At 49.1% G+C, this 22,922-nt stretch overlaps 1 protein-coding gene across 1 annotated transcript in view; it reads left to right on the top strand.

Moving 5' to 3' along the window:
- LOC142590571 (sodium-coupled monocarboxylate transporter 2-like) overlaps positions 1-22,922 on the top strand; it is a 183,409-nt gene that overhangs the window by 158,064 nt on the left and 2,423 nt on the right. The window contains exons 11-13 of the mRNA XM_075702856.1: positions 2,581-2,667; positions 6,630-6,802; positions 9,954-10,057. Of these exons, the coding sequence (XP_075558971.1) occupies positions 2,581-2,667; positions 6,630-6,802; positions 9,954-10,057 (364 nt within the window). The remainder of the gene's footprint in view (positions 1-2,580; positions 2,668-6,629; positions 6,803-9,953; positions 10,058-22,922) is intronic.

Genomic DNA, 22,922 nt, shown 5'->3' with positions numbered 1-22,922 from the left:
CGTGGCGAAAATCGTCGCAATATTAATGCAGAAAGTATGTTCATCCTCATCATCTTCAGCCTGGTTACGCCCACTGCAGGGCAAAGGCCTCTCCCATACTTCTCCAGCTACCCCGGTCATGTACTAATTGTGGCCGTGTTGTCCCTGCAAACTTCTTAATCTCATCCACCCACCTAACTTTGTGCCGCCCTATGCTACAATTTTCTTCCCTTGGAATCCATTCCGTAACTCTTAATGACTATCGGTTATCTTCCCTTCTCATTACGTGTCCTGCCCATGCCCATTTCCTTTTCTTGATTTCAACTCAGATATCATTAACTCGCGTTTGTTCCCTCACCCAATCTGCTCTTTTTTTATCCCTTAACGTTACACCTATCAATCTTTCCATAGCTCTTTGCGTCGTCCTCAATTTAAGTAGAACCATTTTCTCAAGCCTCCAGGTTTCTGCCCCGCACGTGAGTACTGGTAAGACACAGCTGTTATTAACTTTTCTCTTCAGGGATAATGGCAACCTGCTGTTCATGATCTGAGAATGCCTGCCAAACGCACCCCAGCCCATTCTTATTCTTCTGATTATTTCAGTCTCATGATCCCGATCCGCAGTCACTACATTCCCTTCCCACTTCCAGTGCCTCAATAACTATCGTAAACTGCTGTTCTCTTCCGAGACTCTAAAACCTTACTTTAGTTTTCTGCAGATTAATTTTTAGACCCACCCTTTGGCTTTGCCGAAGCGTAGGGGCACAAATGTGGTGGAGAATCCCGCGCCCGCCCTTCGAGAAAGTTGATCGCACTCGCTGCACACGACCTCTCAGACGCCTGTAGACTTGTCAATGAAGAAAGCTGAATTGATCAACTTGGTGCGGCCTTACACATTCACGGTACAGAACTCCGTGGCACTTAAGTAACGCCATAAACAAGAAGCTGACTTTTCCGTTGTTTCTCCGTGCTTTCCTGGCCTCGCCTCATCTATCTTTTTTCAGTTGATGCCGTCTAACTGAATTCAAATTTTGTCACTGCTGTCAACCCCTCGAAAAAATTATTCGTAGCTGTCATAAGGTTTCCATTCAATGCAACGTTCTTTTCGTCTCAGCTATTGCTCAGGAGCCAGCATTTTTGACCCCATCGTGGCGTAAATAATTTAGTTTTCTATTTTTCTAGTGAAACCTTGTGAACGCACGACCGTCCCAAACCAAGCGTTCCTAGTATAATTCTAACAATCGCTGAGTAGAAGAGAACGCGGAAGATCGACCTTTCATCTGTGTAACAGGCGGAGTCTAGAACAATAGAAAAGCAGGGGAGTTGGAACGTATCCATTTTTGCAAAGCGCACCAACGAATGCAGACTTTCTGTTGCTTTTGTTAGTTTGTGCGCTTTGAAAAAGACGATGTGGATGGTAATACTAATTTGCATCATTCTTGGAGTCTTTGCAAACTTTCCACAAGCAATTTATTGTTGGGACAAAACTCTTTCTTTAAGAGTACCCTTTCGATAAGGCCTTCACGACACTTCGTGAATTTCTGCAGCATTTATGCCAAATTTCACAAGAAATTGCATATTAAAGCTCTGTTATCTCCTCATTGGTTTGTTAACTTACTGAATAATCTTTTGGAGAGACCTCGCAGAAGAATCGGCTTTCTTTAGCTTGAGTACTCGGTGAAGCATACATTACATTGCAAGAAAATGAATATACACAATTGACAAAAAACAAATGAGAATTGGCACTCACATTTATAACTGACCTTTTGGACATTTGTTGCAATTTACATAATGTATGGTCTAAGTTCACAAGGCACAGCCACTTAGAACAAAATTAGGAACTAGCATTATTTTCCAGAAAAAAAAACGGAAGTCGATGTTAATGTTGCCATGATCCACTAACTTTTTAGAACGAATGTCTCTTTAAATACTGGAAGGCAAAAATAAGTTAACCGCCATTGTGTATTGCCGGAAATTTTGGGAACAGATAACTGGAATCAGAAATCGGAGCACGACTGGCCGCTCGAGGGGCTTTGCGTGTATTTTCAAGCTTCGTTCACGCTCGGACAAACACTTTTATGTACCCTCTATTCAGCAACAGAAAGGTGTATTAGGAGTTTTTCATGTGGCTCTACACATTTCTCATTGAAAAATGTTCAGCTAACTAGAACCGTGGAAAAGTATAATTAAAACTTATTATCTACTAAGGTCGAATGTAAAAAAGATAATCTGAATATTTCCAAGCGACGGCAAAAATCATTACCTTGGTTTTGTGCAGCTGCTTGGTATTTGCATATTTTTAATCTTTGGTTCAAGTTAAGTCAAACACCCTGTACACTACGCAGCCTGCAAGACACGCTCAGCAAGACGAAGTAACAACCGTAGAAGGAGCGCCGTCGGTAGCGATTTTTCTCCTAATTTGTTGCTTTGGCGCTTGATACGATCTGGTAGCTCTGCAATGACACTGCGTGCGATGATGTGCCAGCTGTCCAGTGGTAGAAAAGCGCCGACTTCTGGTTATTTCCTCAGTTATAGTCTTCCGCGTGATATTCTTCTATACCATGTGCTGCCATTCCAAACCGTTTATCACATTCTTTGCAGATACTTTTAATGGTGAACACAGCAATCACGGCGCCTTTTGTCGGATTGTGCATCTTGGCTGTGCTGTTTCCTTTTGTTCACTGCAAGGTACGTAAGCAACTCGAAATATATGTTTTTCCAACTTGCTTTGTATTTAGAACCGTACGTCATGTTACTTGCATTGTGCAATGTCTTTACGCAGGTCACATGACCTAGGTCAACTAGGCCCTATGTTACCAAAGTTGTTGGCACAATTTAATTCAGCCCGAGAAAGCGATAATTGGAAAGTTACGAAGGGCAGGTTGTTCACATTTGCTGCTTGACAGTACCATGTTTATTTCGTACTGTTCATTGTTACAGTACTTATAGGGCTCCGCACAATGATTGCTGAAGTGCTATAGAATAATGCACGTGCGTACGAGAGGCCCCAAAACAATAAAAGCTCCAATTTTCGGTCTTTTCTTTATTACCGAAAACTGACAACCATGACCGCACTGCAGAATAAAACGATATTTCTGCGCGGCCAACGCATGTTTAGTATCATTCTATGTCCTTTTTATGGCAGCATTATTCTCCCGCCACGGAATCATAAATGTCACCCAGGTATATGGCACAGAAGTTTGATCTGAAGGAACGTATGCGTGTTACATATAGTAAGACATGGCTTGACTGCTACAAGCTGCTGTGCAGGGTGTCGCTGCTGAAGTTTACATGATATTAAAGAAAATTAAGGATTATACTATTATCAGTGTTTCGAACTTTCGGCAGGAGTCCAGCTCCACCACGATGGCAAATTTTTATGCACAAATTGCCATATGGTCGTTGTTAACGCCATATGCCATGTAGAATCAGTTTTTGGGTGCTTTACTCGCAGCGCATGAAATGCGAAACGTGCCACGCAATTAGGCACCCGCACGTCGCAACATCAGTCGCGCCATAAATGATCGAACGTAACTGACTCGGCTCATTGGCCGACATGATAGCATCATGCTAAATTGTGCATGCATTTTCGTCCAGAAATTTATTTCGGCAAGCATCGGACAACGTTCACGTTTTCGTGACGTTGCTGCAGCCCCGCGCATGAACTGGCGCTTGAAATTCGGCCAGGCGTGTGAATTATATAGCACATGAACAAAAATATTGCACCAGAATGAAAATTTTTCATGTGCCTTCCGTAAACATGAACATTGCATGAGAATGCAGGTTGCATTGGGGGAGAATAAACAAAAAAGTACGCACTGAACTTTTATAGGCTTGATTAACACGCGTCACAGGAACTTGCCTTCTCATAGATTCAAGAATGTGCGTTCGATATGGACGTTTCTTTTCTGTTATTCGTATTTTTTGTATCTTTAAAGCATGTGTGGACATTTTTGAAATCAAGAAAACACTCTATGAAACTCTAGTTATGAGCACTGTGCACATCACATAACAATTAGCTGCCTCATGCGCACTCGCACATAACACTTGGCTCGAAGTGTCATAAGCGGATGCGACAAAGCATGTGCTCTTCTGAATTCATAGGCAATTAGGCAACCTTCGCGCGGGCAGTCTTTCCCTTCTCTGCAAATATCTTAAAGCCGTCTTGGACGTGTTTGCTGGTAAATAACCTCTCAGCATCTGTGTTCATTGTAATGTGTTGATTTGTGTGATCCTCCCATTAACATGAACTCGACCACAAGCAAAAGATAAGCTGAACAAAGGCCGTGCGTTTATTTCATATAACGCAGGGCTAATAGACACTCCGAAGCGCTGAACGCGAATTGCTGCGCAGATGCTTGCATTAGGCTACACTTGCGCAGCGACCGGCAGCGCATGCGATTAAGCGCAGAGAAGGTGCGCGGCAGCTACGAAGGCTATTGAGCAGTGTATTGCAGGTAGGGGCGCGTGTGTGGCAGTAGCGCGAGCAGGGTTCTAGCACCTTCAACACTGCCAATAAGTCCGCACCTGAAGTAACGCCAGCCTGAAAAGCCTGACTGCGCACACCGGTGCTTTACGCACGCTAAATGCTATTTTATTTTTAGCGTTTGGAAGGTCAGTGCTGCGTGGGCTGGATGGATCCGCAGGTGCAAAAAAAAAGAAAATAAAAAGACGGTCGATCTCACGTGTATAACTAATGAATGGAGCTTTTTTTCTCGTTTACTGCTTGTGTTCATGGAAATTGCAAAGCGCCTCTATTTTAACAGAAATATCAACCCTGCTCGCATTTCGTCCATTTTATCCCCACACGGTGGTTCTGTTGGAAGTGCACTTCTGTACAGCCGAGTTCCTCACATTTTTTCCACTCGGGAAACACAAGAATTTTCCAAGATTCGGGAAACACACACGGTCACATTCCTATTGTGGCGGATAACCCAGGATTGGGCACATACCTATTGGCGCATGCAGAATTTCCCATTAGATTATCTGCTCGGCAAACCAGCAGAGAACAAACAGCAGTCATCCACCATTCCCCACAAGGGTTGTGACAGGGTGAAAAGGGAAGGAAGATTTTTTATAAAAAGGTTAATCTTAATAATAGTCATGCGATAAAGCAAGCTGCACAGATAGCGAAGCTGATAACCAACTATAATCTTCAGCAAAATGAAAGCAATCAAACGTTTGTCTTGGGGGGGGGGGAAGGGAGAATAAAAGTTTATTCTGCTTGATTCGCATAGCAAAAACAGGTAAGAAGGGGTTGGAGAAAATAGTGCACAAACAGGTGCCTAAAATCGTGCCAACCTCACTCAGTTTTTTAGTGAGTTAGCATTCTTTGGATACTTCACAGACTTTTGGGGCTAACTATCCATCCTTCTATTTATGTTTATATGTAACCACCTTCCTGGCAACCTGGGTTGCTGCGTATTACGTGGTCTAAGGGGTAAAACATCGGACTGGCTCTGCTGAAGGATGAAGGTACGAAATCAACTCTCGGACCAACTAGAGTCATTGAGTACGGGGCAATGTGTGCGTACATGCAACATTTCAACGCACTTGTTTCCCGCCAACGTGGCTCGATGTTGATGTGGGACGTGGGATGCACCGCCCTTTAATGAATCTCTTTGACGCCGAATAGGGCTATTGGGTATGTGCCAAACGGTCTGTGCTGGTCTACAGTGAGCTTTTCTGACGCCAGCTTGGCTCACTGGGTACGTGCCCGTAGGTTAAGCCGCTCTACAATGAGAATGAAGATCCTTTAGGTTTCTGCGATGCTCAGCGGAATGAACCTCACGCCACGCGGGTTCCTCAAAGACAACCCCACGCTTTAGTAAGCTGGGCCTCAAATGCTCTGGGTATGGGCCGATTTTCAATGAACGCCTTTTCTGCCAACGTTTTGTTTTAGCGAGCTGCACCATCATTGCAATGGGTAGGTCTTCGATGAACCTTTCACCAACTTCGCTCACACTGTATTTGCCACTTGGTGTGCCGCAATCGAGGGAACGATTCTCGGCGTGGGCCACAATTCTCGTCTCAGGGGCCAGGTGCGGACTTCTCGGTAGCGCCACTGGATGGCCCAGCGTGTTTACAAAAAGCGCGAACTAGAAGAATACCGGCTGCCGCTTGGCGCGTTTCTCCGCGTTCGCCACTCCATGCATCTCGTCAGCGTTACGAAAGCTGCGCGGCGCCGCCGCTTAATCGCTACCAATACTCTCAATGAACTACGAAAGAGAAGTACCGCTGCAATGCACGTTTCATGCATATCTCGTTTCGACAGCAGTAATGCGTTGTGTCGCTATGTTGGTGAAATTCTAAATGCAATACCGCCGAGTCATCGTGAGATGGGTGCTGCCGGGCTTTCCTTTCCATTTACATTTTCAGGATTGTTATATCGCTCTGATTTTAGTCGTACTGTATTGACATTCAAGAGAGAATATTACTGTAAACTGCCATTGTGGTGAGTCACGTCTGTTACCTGCAAATTTGCATACACATGCAGTGAGAGTTCTTAAGGGGAATCTACTATGAAACATTGAGAAATATAGAGAGGGTTCGCAAGAAAGGATGTGTACCTTCTGGCTTGATTTTCAGTGGCAGTTTCATGGCCATTGAAACATTAAATAATCTCCTGTATTTTAATTATGAATATGCAGGGCGCCGGCGTGGCGACGCTCTTGATGGTTGTCTACCAATTGTGGCACATGGCTGAAGCTATCAAAGGAGGAACAAGAGCTGCAAGGCTTCCTGTGTCTCTTAACTATTGCCCTGGGAACCAAACTAGCACATTTGCAGCACTTAACATTACCTCGACAGTACCAAATATCGAGTAAGTATGCTAGAACCAGAACTTTTGGTTGTGTATATAACAAAGTATATGCAGCAGTTTCTATTTTTATTAGAAAAAGAAACATTTCTTTTTTTGACGGCTAGGTACCTTATTTGGTTGGAAGTGAACAAGCACTACGGCTAGTCATGGAACAAGCTGGCCACAATGCCGCTTCGTCTACTTGTATGAATTTACAAATAACATTGCAGTGAACATGCAAAAATTGCCAAGAGCCAGCCAACGTTGTTTCTGAATGGATAAGCTTAAGATGCGCTCGTTTCGAACGGTCCTTAGGGCATCACCTTGTACTCTCCCTGTGTGGCAAAATATGCCGAAGTTTTGTAAAGCCAAGAGCTTATTGTAGTTAAGGTGGCGTGAAAGAAGTCACTACTCTAGCAATACTATTCGTTCTATTGGAATAGCAAGCCCACCATGGGACTGAAGTGATATATTGTCGTCGCAAATAATAGACTTTATGTTCTCTTAGACATATCAGGGCGATTTAGATTTGAGTGGACGTCGTATTTTCAGCTCCACAAAAGCTATCAAGCATATGTAAGGCCACCGATCTGCTGAGAAAGACGCGCTGAGGCTGCGCATAGAACCGTCGGGCTCCGTTTGTGCACTGCGCTCAAGGTGTCGTATGTCGCTTCCCTTTCACGTGCTGCAAAGTATACATAGGGCACACAGGCAGATGCCTCAATGACAGGCTAAGGAGAACACAAACAAAAATGGAATGGCTATCGAGATGGACGTGTATCCATGCATTGTGTTTGATTGCGGCTGTAAACCACTCTTTAATGATTCTATAGTGGGGTTTAGATATGCAGACAAAGATACAAGGGACATTGTAGCAGCAAGCTTCATTGAAAAAGAAGGTGCAAACTGCGTCAGCGCGCTGTAGGTCTCTCTGAGAAGAAACGAAATGAGCTATCTGGCAAATGCTGGGTTGCGCGTACGATGATATTCACTCGTGTGAGCCGATATAATAATATTTGGGGTTTTACGTGCCAAAACCACTTTCTGATTATGAGGCACGCCGTAGTGGAGGACTCCGGAAATTTCGACCACCTGGGGTTCTTTAACGTGCACCTAAATCTAAGCACACGGGTGTTTTCGCATTTCGCCCCCATCGAAATGCGGCCGCCGTGGCCGGGATTCGATCCCGCGACCTCGTGCTCAGCAGCCCAACACCATAGCCACTGAGCAACCACGGCGGGTAATGTGAGCCGATATAAGTACCATGCTTTTCTGAAATAAAATTAAGTTGATAGCGCTCGTCCTGTCGTCTTTCATGTCCCCGTCAACGCAGCGCTATGCCTTCAATTGATGGGGAACAGTGTTGCATGAAACTTGTGCCTTTGCAAATTTTTCTTTTTTACATATTTCAAAAAATTCTGGTAAAAATTAAGCCCTAAACAGTGCTGTTTGAAAAACTGAATTCAACATTTCTTGTTTGTTTTTATTGAATGAACTTTGTGCTCAACAAAAGGATTATGGTCTTTAAATAAAACGCTTATGGGTCTACAACAGACGTGGATGTAGATATTCCGCTCGCCTCGAGCTTAAGGGGAAGCTGAAACACTTTTCGAAAAAAATGATTTCTCTACGGCATTCTGCAGTTTTGAGTCCCCTGAACACGAATATCTGGTTCAAAAAGGGCGGAAACAAGCGCAAGCGGCTGTTTTTTCATGAAAATGCGCACCACCGCCTCAGGATATCGCGCGAACGCCGCTGTTGCCCGTGATTGGTCGGGGCCGCTGTGACGGCACTCGCGGCAGTCGCCGGTCGGCGCCACTGCTTCAGAGTGTAAGCACGCTGTTCTGGTCTGGCTTCACAGCTGAGTTGTAAGCATTATGGAACGTTCTCGCTGTCTCGGACAGCTTGTATTTTCGCCGTACATGTTCGAACCGACAGCCGATACGGAAAACAATGGCGGCAACTGCGGCAACGACGATGTTGAGTGTGCCAACAGCGAGAGCGATGTGTGCACGTTCTCGCGCGTTGGAAATCTTAGCTGGTACGTTTGTTGTTTTTTCATGTAGCTGCACGTTGCAATGACGGGAGAAAAAATGCGCTAATGTGTCACTGGGAACTTCCTGCTGGAAGAATGCCGAAGCACTAACTTCTCATTAGATTGCAAATACGGGTGCAATTCCGCGATGTCAAGCACCTTGCCGCTGCTTGTCTAAAGTCCCGCGGTTTTTTGAGTGTTTATACACGATCGCGATCATAAGTGCCGCGTTTCAAAGCACCCACATGCAGTGCTGCGAGGTACAGTCATGGAAGTTGCTTATCATACACATCCAGAGATGGCCAGAGGTATTATATGTGCAATATTCATACTATGGTTCGACGACTTTGGGATTGTGGCTCAATCAAGAATCGGTATGCGTGCTCCATGCTAGTGTTGACATAAAGATATTAGGCAGTTTTAGCACCGCCGTGCGGTAAACACGATAGCTGCAAGCGTACGTCGAATGTCACTAGGCAAGCCTATACTCCATTTCATACCTCAGGTGAAACGCTGTGAAAGCTACGCACGAAGTCCGGTAACCAAAATTTATTACTGCGCGCGTTTCCGTCTATGCTTCGCAGCGTGCCAGCGGCGTTTGCTCGCGCGAGCATACACGTGAACCTGCCGCGACGGGCAGCTTCACGAAAGAACAATTTACGAAAATCGCAAAAGAAAACAAACGTGAGCGGCGGCGGCGGCGGCAAATCTCTCGTAGCGTCGTTCAGTAAAGCGCAGGACGGAAAGAGGCATGCCAACACATGCCAGCACGCTGGTCCGGCCGCTCGGTCCCCGCGCGTGACGTCACTCTCGCCGGTTCTGTCCTCTGGCAACCACCTCACCCGGCGCTCCGGGAAGCGATGGGGGCGTGTCCGCGGGGGTGATTTAGAAAGCGATTTCCGCCTCTTATATTAACAAAACGAAGAAAAAAAATTCGGAACAGTAAATTATTAGGTCTCTTCTTCCCAAACCCAGCAATTCATGGAAATCGAAAACCGTTTCAGCTTCCCTTTAAGTGTCGTCCTAATGGCGTCCAATATTACATTTGCCAAGCAGCAGCTATAGCTTAAAACATTGTTTTGATCATTCAGAAAGTCTAGAGTTCTAATTCGGCATTTTGGCGCTGTATCATTCTAGGAATGCAGGAACGTTCTTCATCTTTCGCCTGTCATACCTCTGGAGCAGCTTCTTCGCTTTCATCGGAACTATTGTCATTGCAGTATTTATAAGTGCGGTTACAGGTAAAAATAGTTTATTATCCTTCTTTTTTCTTTTTTTGCGGTGGGAGGCGTCCTTTAGCTTCAGCTTTTTGGTTGACAGAGTATTACACGATCCGCGAAACTACGGTTCAATGATGGGATCTGTAATACGTTCTCGCTAATACTGTGGGAGTGAAAATAGGATATCCATAATGGAACTCCTGCATACCAACAATAGGGTGCAGGTAAACAAGCACCGTATTTTCAAATCAGCAACTTGCAACTTTATTCAGAATAGGTATCCATGTGAGGCTATAATGGCTGTCATCACCTCGTTACTTACTTCTACACACTTGTAGATGGGTGACACTTATAGTTGCTAAAAGACTCGTCACGGGGTAGTGACAATGTTACTTTCTTAATAAATAGATATGATTTTCTTGTTTCTAGCTTTGCCACTGAATTATTAATGCGCCGTTGTAATGATAGCCGGCAAAAATGTTTTATTCATCTTGTACTAGTATGTACGTTTTGCATTTTAATCTAAAATGCGGTTCTAGCGCTAACGATATAAATCCAACAGACAAAGAATCCTTCGATAAGATCACTGGAAAATAGAAGTTTAAGTGCTACATTGACTTAACGTAAATAAGGTTAAATTGGTGACAATGTTAGTAAGTGTAGCGGTGCCGATGGCAGCCTAACCCACCTCTTTATCACACGTGTGATAGTGTACAGATTCAGCTGCTACGGTAGCTCTCTCTCTCTCTGTCCGTCTTTTATGGTATCTACATATGCACTAAACTGACAAATATGTGACTCTTGAAGACGCTATGAAACACCAAGACAGTGGCGTTGATTACAGAGCAAGCGGCAGTGACCGATATAATAGCTCGCATTATGAGAAAGAAATGTAGCTGGGAAGGCGGTGTAACGCGCACAGTGAATTACCATTGGTCTGTCAGAATTACAGAATGGGTGCCAAGAGAAGGGGATCGTAATCAGCGACGTCAGAGAAATGAGTGGTGGCAGCCAATCATTCAGATGAATGAAACAGTAGTGATACAGAGGAAAACGTGCAAAATAAGCTCCCAGGGTTACAAATCACAGGCGACACCTTCTATAGTACTGTAGTCAAGAAAATACTATAGCAATAATAGCCACTTAAATGGAGATGTCACCCGTTCAAGAGCATCTTAAAAAGTGCACAGAACTATCTATGAAAATTATCATCAAACACACATATATAACGGAGTTATTGGATCACAGCTGTTAAATATAGAATAAAAATATTTTATTCGCTTATGACCAATGAGACTCGTTTCGCCTCACCGCCGGGCAAACTTGAAGCCAGCGAGAATGCAGCTTGATAAGGAAACTCGCTTGGAGTGAGACGCAAGATGGGGCGTCACTCATGGGCATCTAATAAAAGCGTGACATTTGCGCTCTTCAGCTTTTCTGTTTCATTTTTTCTACGTGCAATGGTCGGAATTTATTAGGCAAAAGGTTTTGTCGGGCAGAGTTTTTTGCTATTTCACAAGTGCTTATCAGCCTCTTTGGATGCCACGCTTCAACCGCAAGGCTGTTGTGGTATGAAGCTAATTAGGCTAATTCGTATAAACATTTTAGTTATTGATACATAAAATCATTTTCAAACGTAGTGCTAAGTGGTAAAGGAAATCAAGCTTATATCATTTATTTATCTTATCTTATCTATTCTTAAGCAATTCAGAACACACACACAAAACACGCGGTAGAGGTGGGATCTCCAAAGAAAATGATAAGGTGCTAGAATTTCACTCATCTTAAAATATATATAGTGACCTCGGCACATTTTACTTTCTGTCCATAAGAAATAATGAGACAGAAATACAGCGAAACAATCACATGAAATAAAGAAAAGTATTTTAAACATGAGCTCGAAGGAATTCAAAAGAATTTTGATGACGGTTTGTCAAGACAAAAAGAATGCGGAAACTCCACTGGTCTCCACTGCATCTGATGTGCGAACTGCTAATGTATCGTCAGCACACCCCCAAATTTCAAATGGCCCATCCCTGAATTTAGGTTAGCCCGCCCTAAAACTTCATGTTGGCGATCTCCAAACTTAAGTTGCGCCCCCCCCCCCCAAAAAAAATAATATTCGCCCAGCCCCAAATTTCAAGTTCATCCACCTCCAAATTTCAGCTGACCCACCCCTACTTTATGCGGCCCCTTGTATTCTCTTAGCAGCGCTGTACATTTCCATTTGTATTACTTTCTTATCGTTTTTTTTTCTTTTGTTTGAGTTGTTGCTTATGTAGTCGAGATTAAGCAACACGCGCAGCAATGGGACACTGGGCGGGACGTCCGACCACACATCGCGAGCAGTTGACGCCGCCTGAGACTGTGTTGGCTGTGCCAGTTGTGCGGTCCTTCCACCTGCCGTCCAAAGTTAGTAAACCCCCTTTCAAAGTGGTGGAGGGGCGGGGTATTCGAACCTGTAGCTCTGAAATCGGAAGCTACCAACTGCCCTTACAAGGCCTGACGAAACCAACGAGCATGCCGTCGCCCAATCCCCGCAGGTTTTCGTAACCAGCGCACTGCGCCAGCGCGACCCTCCTTTCTTCAGTGGAACATATGACTATAATGTGAAGATAGGTTGACGACATTCCAAAAGGTGAGCGTCCACAATAAGTGGGACGACCCGTCGAAACTACAGAGTGTCTCCTTTTATCTCAAAGTCGCCGCAAGCCTGGGGTACCACAACCACGAGTCCGGCTTCAATACATCAAGTGCGTCCAAGAAACTCTTCGCAGACGCATTGGACTGCCCAGCCGTGCGCGAACTCCACACCGAACAAGGCCTCTGCGGACGCGCGCCGCAGCAGGGCGAAAATTTTGCTACCTACATAGAAGACGTGATTGACTTGTGTAAGCGTCTGAATCCTTTCCTGACCGAGCAAGAGAAGATTAAGCAGGTATTGGCGACGACGCCTTTCAAATGCTGCTGGCCAAGGATCCCCGCACTCTCGTGGAGCTTACAACCTTGGGCCAGAGATTTGAGGAGATACGTAAACAACGCGTCTTAGTTCGGCGGCCAACCACAACAGACGATTCCCTTGCGGCCTTAACCATAGGTGGTAACTGCAGTACTTTACTGTGGCAAATCAACGTATATGTGCGTGAGGAAGTGGCACGGCAGCTATCGTGTTTGACGTATCAGCCGACTCCAGAAGTGCCTGCGCACAACCTAGCGCCACCTATCGCAAAAGTTATTTAGCAGCAGATCTCCAAGGTGCTGCCGCCCGCCTCTCAGCCGATGCCTACATGTTGCCGCACAACTCATTTACGCAGCTGCCGCTGCACAGCCGTCGCGTCGACTGCCAGCGTTGGCCCCTCATCGTCTCCGACCGCCACCGGCACCATTCCCTGGTGCACAGTAGCACATCTTAAATACGAGGCGCACTGCTGAGAACCAACCGATATGTAGGTCACGTTGCATGCTTGTTTCCTCAGCACTTCGCGGCAGCTCCGCATGCACCATGCTACCGCGACTGTTCTTTCCGGGCTAATACTACAGCCTACACTCTTTTGCCACAAAACGATAATCGCCATCTGTCTTGTCCGTATTTCCTTTCTTAACGCAGCGAGCCCGGTACTTCCCACTAACGAACGGCATGCGCGTTGTCAGCGTGACCATGTACTCCCGACAGGAAAGTAGCGGGCGCGGCGTTTTCAAGAAAGGAAACGCAAGCAAGGCAGATGACGATTATCGTGATGTGGAGTAGATACACCCCAAAGGTTGTATCTGCTTTTGCCACAAAACGATAATCGCCATCTGTCTTGCCGCGTTTCTTTTCTTTAACGCTGCGAGCCCGGTACTTCCCAGTCACCAACGGCATGCAGTGGGCTTCTTCGATTTTCCACTTCTGGCTACCCGCCGGCTGCCAGAGCCAGCCAGAGCGTCTTCGTTTTTCTCGGGTTGCTCCGCCCACCGCGCCGCGCACTTCCGCCGGGGGTTCGTTTTGCTCGGGCTGGACGGTTCTGGCTACCCGCGGGCTGCCAGAACCTGCCAGGACGATTTTGGTCTGGCTGCTCTCTGGAAGTTCTCTGCCTAGCAGACGACTAAAAGTGGCGATGGGCGCTCGCCACCATCTTTGCGAGGACTTCACGGCTTGCAACGCGGGCGCTTGAGTACTTACATTTACCTCGCTCAGCCAACTGTCTACGTTCATCTTCGGATTTCCTTACTTCTAGCGTTACCATTTTATGTGCTAACGCTCCGTTCCGCATGGCGAAGCGGTGTGATACGAGCCGTGGTGAACCGTTTGAAGCTTTCCTGTGTGTGTGTATATGTGTCTGTGACCCTGACTGCTTCTTTGCGGCGGTGAACAGCGCGTCGCTCTCTCATGCGTGCATGTTATCTGCATCGTGTTCCACGCAAGTTGTAGACGCTCATTCACACATTGCGGTATAATTTGGGTTCGTCTTTCTCTGGTGGCGTTCCTTTTCACATATTTCGCGTATGTATATCATGTCCTTTCTCTGCAGTTAGCGAAGGCTTTGCAGCTAGCCCGTGTTCGCTCCGTCTCTCCGTCATATGCTTAGGTGGTATCTAAGAATACACTGATTGCACACGGTACATTAGACACACGTACATTGGCTTATTGCTCTCATGATTGCGACCAATATTGTTTTTCGTGTGAAACGTTTCGCTGGTCACAGGCGACGTGCATTTTTATGCGCCAGCCGCGTCCCCAGCTTCTTAGGGTCAAAATGAGAACCACCATCAGCCACAACAAACTTTATGAAATCGAAGCCCAAACACTTAGGCGCGAAATTTTATGCACGTGAGACCTAACCGATAGCCTGCTTTTTCATGTCTTGTGATGACACAGCGCCAACTCTTCAATGTCGCCGGTGGGCGACGTGATCGCTGCGAGCAGGGATGCTCCAGCTATCGCTTTCGAGTATACAATCACGATATCGCGTCTTGTAGTCCGCCGCGTCGGAGGCCATCGGTTGCGCAGCGCGAGGCGAGGTAGGCCCAGTACGCGTCCTGCGCCGAGTCGCGCGAAATCGCGCGAGAGTGACCGGATTCCTGAATGCAACTATATATATTCAAGCTGACAACACATAAATGGCCCAACTACGCCGAGCGCGCGCCGGCCTCGCCGGGCGCTGCCATGCTGGTAGCATGATTACGTTTGGCCAGCTGACCGGCGTTCGATTTTGCAAACTTCGGGCAGGTTCGGGTTGTCTTGGGATCCCAGCCCACGTGACTTCCTGTCAGAACCGGAACTACCTGGCTGCCATCTGGCTGCCAGTGGGCTGCCAGAACTCCGAAAGTCGAAGAGACCCAGTGTGACGCAGCATTCTCGGCAGGAAAGTAGCGGGCGTGGTGTTTTCAAGAAAGGAAATGCAAGCAAGGCAGATGACAATTATCGTTGTGTGGCAGATATAGACTCGAAAGGGTGTAAACATATTTTAGAGTGTACACGTCAAAGGACGCGCCAGCTGATGTGTACGCTGGAGGGGATCAGCCTGACTTCGCCTTTCATCGCTTCCTCTCCCGTCACTCACCCTCACCACGACGCCATTCTTTGTCAGCTATGCATCTCCGATCCAGTGCTGTGACGAAAAACTGACTGCCGCAGCTACGGAGGCACGAGCTGCGTCGCCGGCGACCTGTGTAAGTCCTCGCTTGTGCCTCGCCGATATTGTTGAAGTTCTTGTTGAAGGTGTTCAAACTCTTGCACTCGTCGACACCGGTGCCACTATATCCGTAATTAGTCAGAAACTTTGCCACGCTCTTCACAAAGTGACAACCCGACCTGCAGCGTTTTCCCTCAGTACCTCAAGCGCACTGCTAATTAATCCGGTTGCAGCCTGCACGGGTAAAATCGTCATTGGAGACACACTGTACAACATTGATTTTATTGTGTTGACTTCACGTTCACATGATATGATCTGTGGGTGGGCCTTCTCGTGCCATTACGCCATTATAGACTGCGCTCGCTCTCAGGTGGAACTGTCTCGTGTTTGGCGACGAACCTTCGGCCCATGTGACCGTACCTAGTGTTGACAAGCTTGTCGTGGCCGGTGACACTATCGCACCCACCCCCAGCCCCCGGCTCAGTGCCGTCGTTGTTCCTCTTTATTGTGCTGCCCCTTCTGAAGCCACAGTTCTGTGCACGCCGTGTACCGTATTCAGTCGCCGCCACCATGCGTCACTGCCATTTGCCGTTCTAGAACTTCACCAGGATACCTCATGCCCTCTCACTTTACGCCGTAAATACACGCTTGGCCACGTTCAGTCAGTCGTCTATGATGTTATCGTGTCTATTGATTTCTTCGAGCCAAGTCCAAAGCCTGAGCTGAACGCGTTGACGCCGCATCTTGCATCCGCTGACGTGTCCTCGGACGTATTTCTCCCTTCCATCGACAGTAACATCACTCCGGATCAACGTGCGCAGCATTTTACCCTTCTCAACGAGTTCAGCAGTTCGTTTCACTTCCACCAAGCATCATTAGATCGAAAAAACACTGTTCTTCTCAGAACGGACAACGGAATCAACACCCCTTTGTAACAGCGTCCCTACCGTGCATCACCGGAAGAGCGTCGTGTAATGATGGAGCAATTAACGACGTGCTTAAGCGTGGAGTCATCAAGCCTTCCTCTTGTTCTCCGTTAGATCCCTCGTTGTGCTGGTAAAAAAGAAAGACGGGTCAATGAGGTTCTTTGTGGATTACCGGCGTCTCAACAAAATTACTAGAAAAGATGTTTACCCTCTTTCCGCATAGACTACGCCCTAGATTGTCTAAAAGGCGCCAAATTCTGTTTATTCGACCTGCGCTCGGGTTATTGCCAAGTCCCGACGAACGAGTGTGACCATGCAAAGACTGCGTTCGTCACCCGGATGGTCTGTGCGAACTCAGTGATGTCATTGGGTTTTGCAATGCGCCAGCAACATTCGAGCCAATGATGGACAGCATCTTACGCGGCCTAAAATGGCAGATATGTCTGTGTTATCCAAATGACGTTGTCATGTCCCCCCCCCCAGGATTCCGCGACGCACCTCGCCCATCTGCGCACAATTTTTCAGTGCCTTACCAACACAGGGCTTCAACTCAACCTGAAGAAATGTCACCTCCGGGCTCGCCAGCTCACCATAATAGATAATGTAGTCTCAAAACATGGGATTCTTTTTGACCCAGACAAACTTCGGGCCGTGGCGGAGTTTCCTAAGCCGACCATCCTAAAGGAACTGCGCAGCTTTGTGGGCTTATGCTCGTATTTTCGTCGTGTTGTCCAGAACATTGCCTCCATCATAGTACCACTTACGAAGCTTTTTGCTAGCCCTTGTAATTTCCAATCGGACACGCCTACCGACGATGCCTTCACTACTTTATGGCGTCTGCTTACCTCACCACCATTATGCGCCATTACGACCCGACTGCACCAACCGAAGTACACACGGACGCCAGCGGCGTCGGTCTTGTTGCAGTACTCGCGCAACGCAAACCCGGATTCTGTGAGTATATTGCCGCTTATGCTAGCCGTGCCCTCACCCAGGTGGAATCCAACTGATCGGTAACTGACAAACAGTGTCTCTTTATTGTGCGGGCAACAAAGAAGTTTCATCCCTACTTATACGGTTACACTTACGATGTGGGGACTGACCACCAATCACGGTGTTTGTCGGCATCCATGAAATGTGCTCCTGGTCGCCTTGGACGTTGGACTCTTCGCCTGCAAGAATTTGACATTCGCCTGGGGCGCCGACCGGGGAGAAAGCACTTTATTGCGGATGCGCTCTACAGATCTCCCGTGAAAGCGACTGCCCAACCGCATTCAACTGGTGCCTTTGCCTTGGCTGCTCTTACCGCCAGAGGCATGCTTTCTGAAGTGCGAAGACCCCTGAATCACGTCCCTCCTGAATGTTCCTTCCGTTCCGTCAACGTCTGCAAACCCACGTGCACATGGCCGCCAAGCCACGCATATTGCGATGCGGGACGAACTATACTATTGTCGCAACTATCATCCGGAGGGTCGTAATTGGCTGCTAGTCATCCCTAGCCGCATGCGGTCCGCTGTCTGCGCATATATTCATGCTGACACTCAACATGCTCAGGCTGGTGCGTTGAAAACACACGAGCGGCTCCGACAACGCTATTGTGGCGACACACTCCGCGCATATTTATGCGCACCCTCCATCTTCTTATCATCTGGCCCAGCATAACACAGCTGCACGCTGGACTGCATGGTCGATAAAACATAGCGCCACCGCCACTTCACCCGAAGTATGCGTCATCGACGGTGGCTATAAAAATAGGCTGCCTGGCTGAGAGGGACCGCTTTCTACCTTCCGCTACTGGGACGAACGTAGCGTTGGTATGCCCGTCCGCTGCCATCGTTAGTCGAATAAAGAATCGTTACGTTTTTATGTTGGGATTCGTCCTTCGGCAGACATGACATCTCACATCTGGTGACCCGGACAACGAACAACAACGCATCGCCATGCACGAACTAGACGCCCTTCAACGACAGCTGGAACTTCTCAACAGACAGCTTCACACGCAGCAAGAGGAGATCCAGAAGCAAGAGCAACAGCTTCAAGAACGGCACGACCAGCTCAATGGTTCCGTGCAGCATCATCCTGCCGGCTCCGCCGAGGACGTCACAACCCCGGCAGATGGCATCCCGCATGCTGCGCCGCACGGCGTCTGTCGTGTCGCTGTAAAGCGTCCGCCGTTTTTGGCCGACTCACCCGAGGTATGGTTCGCCCAAGTTGAGGCCCAGTTCCGCCTCGCGCACATCACGCAAGACCGGACCCGCTACGACTATGTCGTCGCCCACCTCGATGCCCGCTACGCCAACGAGGTCCGAGATGTGCTTGCCAACCCACCAACGGCCAACCTTTACGAACACCTCAAGACTGAACTCATTCGCCGCCTGTCACTCTCGGAAGACCAGAAGGTGCGACAACTTCAGTCCGCAGAACTCGCCGAGCGCAAGCCTTCGCAGCTCCTCCGCCACATGTGTGCTCTCACGGGCAACATGGAAGTCCAGAATTCGTCACTGCGAACTCTTTGGGTTCAACGACTTCCACCGCACGTCCAGGGAATTCTCGAGGCTCACCTTACGCTACCTCTCGACCAACTTGCCGGGATCACTGATCGTGTCATTGAGGTCTTTGTGCCGCCGTTGTCACCCACCGCTCAGGCTGTCGCCGCACCACTGAACACCATGGAGCTTGCGCTCCGTATAGACGATATCAACCGACAGCTCAGCTCCATTCAACGACAACTGCATCGACACTTGCCGATGCGCCACTCGCAAAGCCGTGGCCAGAACATTACTCCGTCACAGCAGCCTGGTGACGACGACCGATACTGCTACCATCGACGCTTCGGGGATAGAGCACGACAATGTGGACCACCCTGCTCCGCTAGACATCAGGGACACACCAACGGCAGCTCGTAGCCACGGCTGTGAGCTGCCAACCTGGAGGCCGTTGCATCTTCCTCACTGACCAAATTACGAAGCAGCGGTTCCTTGTCGACAGCGGTTCCGACATTTACTGCTACCCGCGAGCCCTTCTGCAAGGTCCCCGTCCTTCTACGTCTTTCGAGCTCAGCGCGGCAAACTGGTCCACAATCAAAACTTACAGCTCGCTCCGCCTGCACGTCCAGTTAAAAATCTACGCCGTGACCTTCATTGGAATTTTGTCATCGCCGACGTCACCGAGCCAATCATCGGCTCAGACTTTCTGGCGCACTACAAACTCCTTCCGGACTGCCCCCACGACCGTCTCATCGACGCGACAATGGGACATTCCGTGCCAGGACAGCGAACAACTACCCACCAGCCAAGCATGAAGGTACTCAGTGTGGAACATAATTCACCGTACCACGCCATCCTCGCCGAATTTTCCGGTTTGACGCGCCGCAGCGGGTTGCCACGTAATGTGCAACACACCACTGTGCACTACATTCGGACCACTCCAGGACCTCCGGTTTTCTGCCGCGCCCGTCGCCTTGCCCCGGACCGCATGCGCATAGCCAAAGAAGAGTTCAAAGCCATGCTCCGGAAGGGAATCGCCCGCCCCTCCGACGGCCCATGGGCATCGCCACTTTACCTCGTCCCGAAGAAGACCGAAGGCTGGCGGCCTTGTGGGGACTACCGTGCCCTCAACGCCCGCACCATTCCGGACAGGTACCTCGTTCACCATATACAGGACTTCGCCCATTGCATTTCTGGCTGCCACGTTTTCTCCGTGCTAGACTTGGTCAAGGCCTACACACAGATGCCCGTCAATCCTGACGACGTCCCGAAAACTGCAATCATTACTCCTTTCGGCTTGTTCGAGTTTCCCTTCATGAGCTTTGGCCTGAGGAACGCCGGACAAACCTTTCAACGCTTCATCGACGAAGTCGTCCGCGGCCTTGACTTCTGCTTCGTCTATCTTGACGACATATTGGTCTTTTCCCGCAACACCGACGAACACCACAGGCACCTTCGTTTGCTTTACCAATGCCTCGATTACCACGGCCTACTCGTCAATGTCCCAAAGAGCACGCTCGTTGCTTCAGTCGTCAAATTCCTCGGCCATGAAATTTCATCAGAGGGAACTCGACCCTTACCTGAACGCTTCTCAGACATGCAAAATTACACACAACCAACCACCGCTAAAGACTTTCGCTGTTTCCTCGGCATGCAGAACTTTTACAGGCGTTTCTTGCCACACGCAGCCGAGTACCAGGCTCCCCTCCATGATGCCTTGGCTGGTCTACGAGGAAACCAACCCGTCACGTGGACACCGGCTTTAACGCAACTTTTCGAAAAATGCAAAGCTGCTCTTTGCACCGCCACCCTTCTCTCCCATCTTGTGCGAGACGCTCCCTTGGGGGTCTTCACGGACGCCTCTAGCATCGCCGTAGGCGCCGCCCTGAGGCAGCGCGTAGACGGCACCTGGCATCCCTTGGCGTTCTTCTCCAAGAAACTCTCAGCTCGCAAAACGACCCCTTCTGCGGCCAGTCCCACCGACGAAACCACGACCCCCGCCCCGTCGAGTTCGCCAGCTTAATACAGAGAACTTCTGGCGATATACGAAGCAGTTCAGCACTTTCGCCATATTCTCGAAGCACAGCACTGCACTATCTACACCAACCATAAACCTCTGACCTACGCCTTTTCTCAACGCCGCGACAAACTCCCGCCGGTCCAGCAGAACCAGCTCTCATTCATTGCCCAGTTTACCACCGACATCCAACATGTCAGCGGGAAGGACAACGTGGTCGCCGACGCGCTTTCACGTGTCGCAGCTATTAGCCCTTCCCACATAAGAGCTGATGTCCTCGCCAAGGCTCAGAACACGAACGCCGAATTGCAGGAGCTTCTTAAGGGCGGGTCCTCGCTACAGCTGCAGCAAGTCTCCATACCTGCATCGACAACGACTATCTACTGCGACATATCAACAGCACGAAGTAGGCCTTACGTGCCCCTTTCCCATCGCCGTGGCTTCATTAACCAGCTACATAATCTCAGCCATCCCGGCAGACGCGCCTCGACACGCCTCGTGGCTGACCGCTATGTCTGGCCCTCCATGCAGCGGGATTGCCGCACCTGGGCGCGCTCTTGCATTCAATGCCAGCGCGCTAAAGTCACCAGGCATGTCACTTCACCACTCGGCGCATTCTCCCAGACCCCTGGTCTGTTTCAACACGTCCACCTTGATATCATAGGGCCCTTCCTCCAGCTGGACGCTGTCGATGCTGCCTCACCGCCATCGATCGGTACACCCGATGGCCTGACGCATGGCCCCTCGAGGGAATCACTGCAGAAGACGTTGCCTCCGCCTTCTTCGCCGGCTGGATTGCCCGCTTCGGGCCCCCTCACCGCGACGTCACCACCGACCAAGGACGACAGTTCAAACCGCACCTTTTCCGGCTGCTCGGGCTGACCATCGGGTTCGAACGCTCGCGGACCACAAGCTACCACCCATGCGCCAACGGGCTGATCGAGCGTTTCCACCGACAGTTCAAAGCAGCCATCATGTGCCACCCGGTCACAACCTGGCCTGAAGCCATCCCAGCCGTCACCCTAGGTCTTCGCGCCACTTTCAAGCCCCACATTCAGGCTACATCCGCAGAGCTCGTCTACGGGGAACCCCTCCGTCTCCCAGACGAATTTCTTGCTGCACCGCCATCCACCACCGCGACGTCAGATCCCACCGATTTCATCGCCCGGCTCCGACGCCCATCGCCGCCCTCCGTCCATCACCTGCAGCTCACCACTGCAAGACCGCCCCCTTCGTCTTCAAGGATCTGGAAAAGTGCTCGCACACTTGTCTCTGCGACGACACCGTCCGCCGGCCTTTACAGCCACCTTACAGCGGACCCTACCGAGTTCTCCGTCGCGACGACAAAACCTTCACCATGCGCATTAAAGGGAACGCCGTCCGCTTCTCTATCGACCGGCTGAAGCCGGCCTACACCGATTCCGCCGAACCAGGTAATACCAGTGCATCCACAGACGTGCATCCACGACCGCCGACATAGCAGCCTGCTCCTGTCACTACACGCAGCGGACGTCGGGTACGCTGCCCAGATTTTTACAAGCCCTGACGGCTCTCCACTCCGCGGGGGAGGGGGGGGTGATGTGGCGACACACTCCGCGCATATTTCTGCGCACCCTTCGTCTTCTTATCATCTGGCCCAGCATAACACAGCTGCACGCTGGACTGCATGGTCGATAAAACATAGCGCCACCGCCACGTCACCCGAGGTAAGCGTCATCGACGGTGGCTATAAAAACAGGCTGCCTGCCTGAGAGGGACCACTTTCTACCTTCCGCTACTTGGACGAACGTAGCGTTGGTATGCCCGACCGCTGCCATCGTTAGCCGATTAAAGAATCGTTAC

The sequence above is a fragment of the Dermacentor variabilis genome, chromosome 8 (assembly GCF_050947875.1).
Source record: "Dermacentor variabilis isolate Ectoservices chromosome 8, ASM5094787v1, whole genome shotgun sequence".
NCBI classification, from domain to species: domain Eukaryota; kingdom Metazoa; phylum Arthropoda; class Arachnida; order Ixodida; family Ixodidae; genus Dermacentor; species Dermacentor variabilis.
Note: the sequence above shows the minus strand (reverse complement) of the source record. Positions and strands in the feature narration are given on the sequence as shown.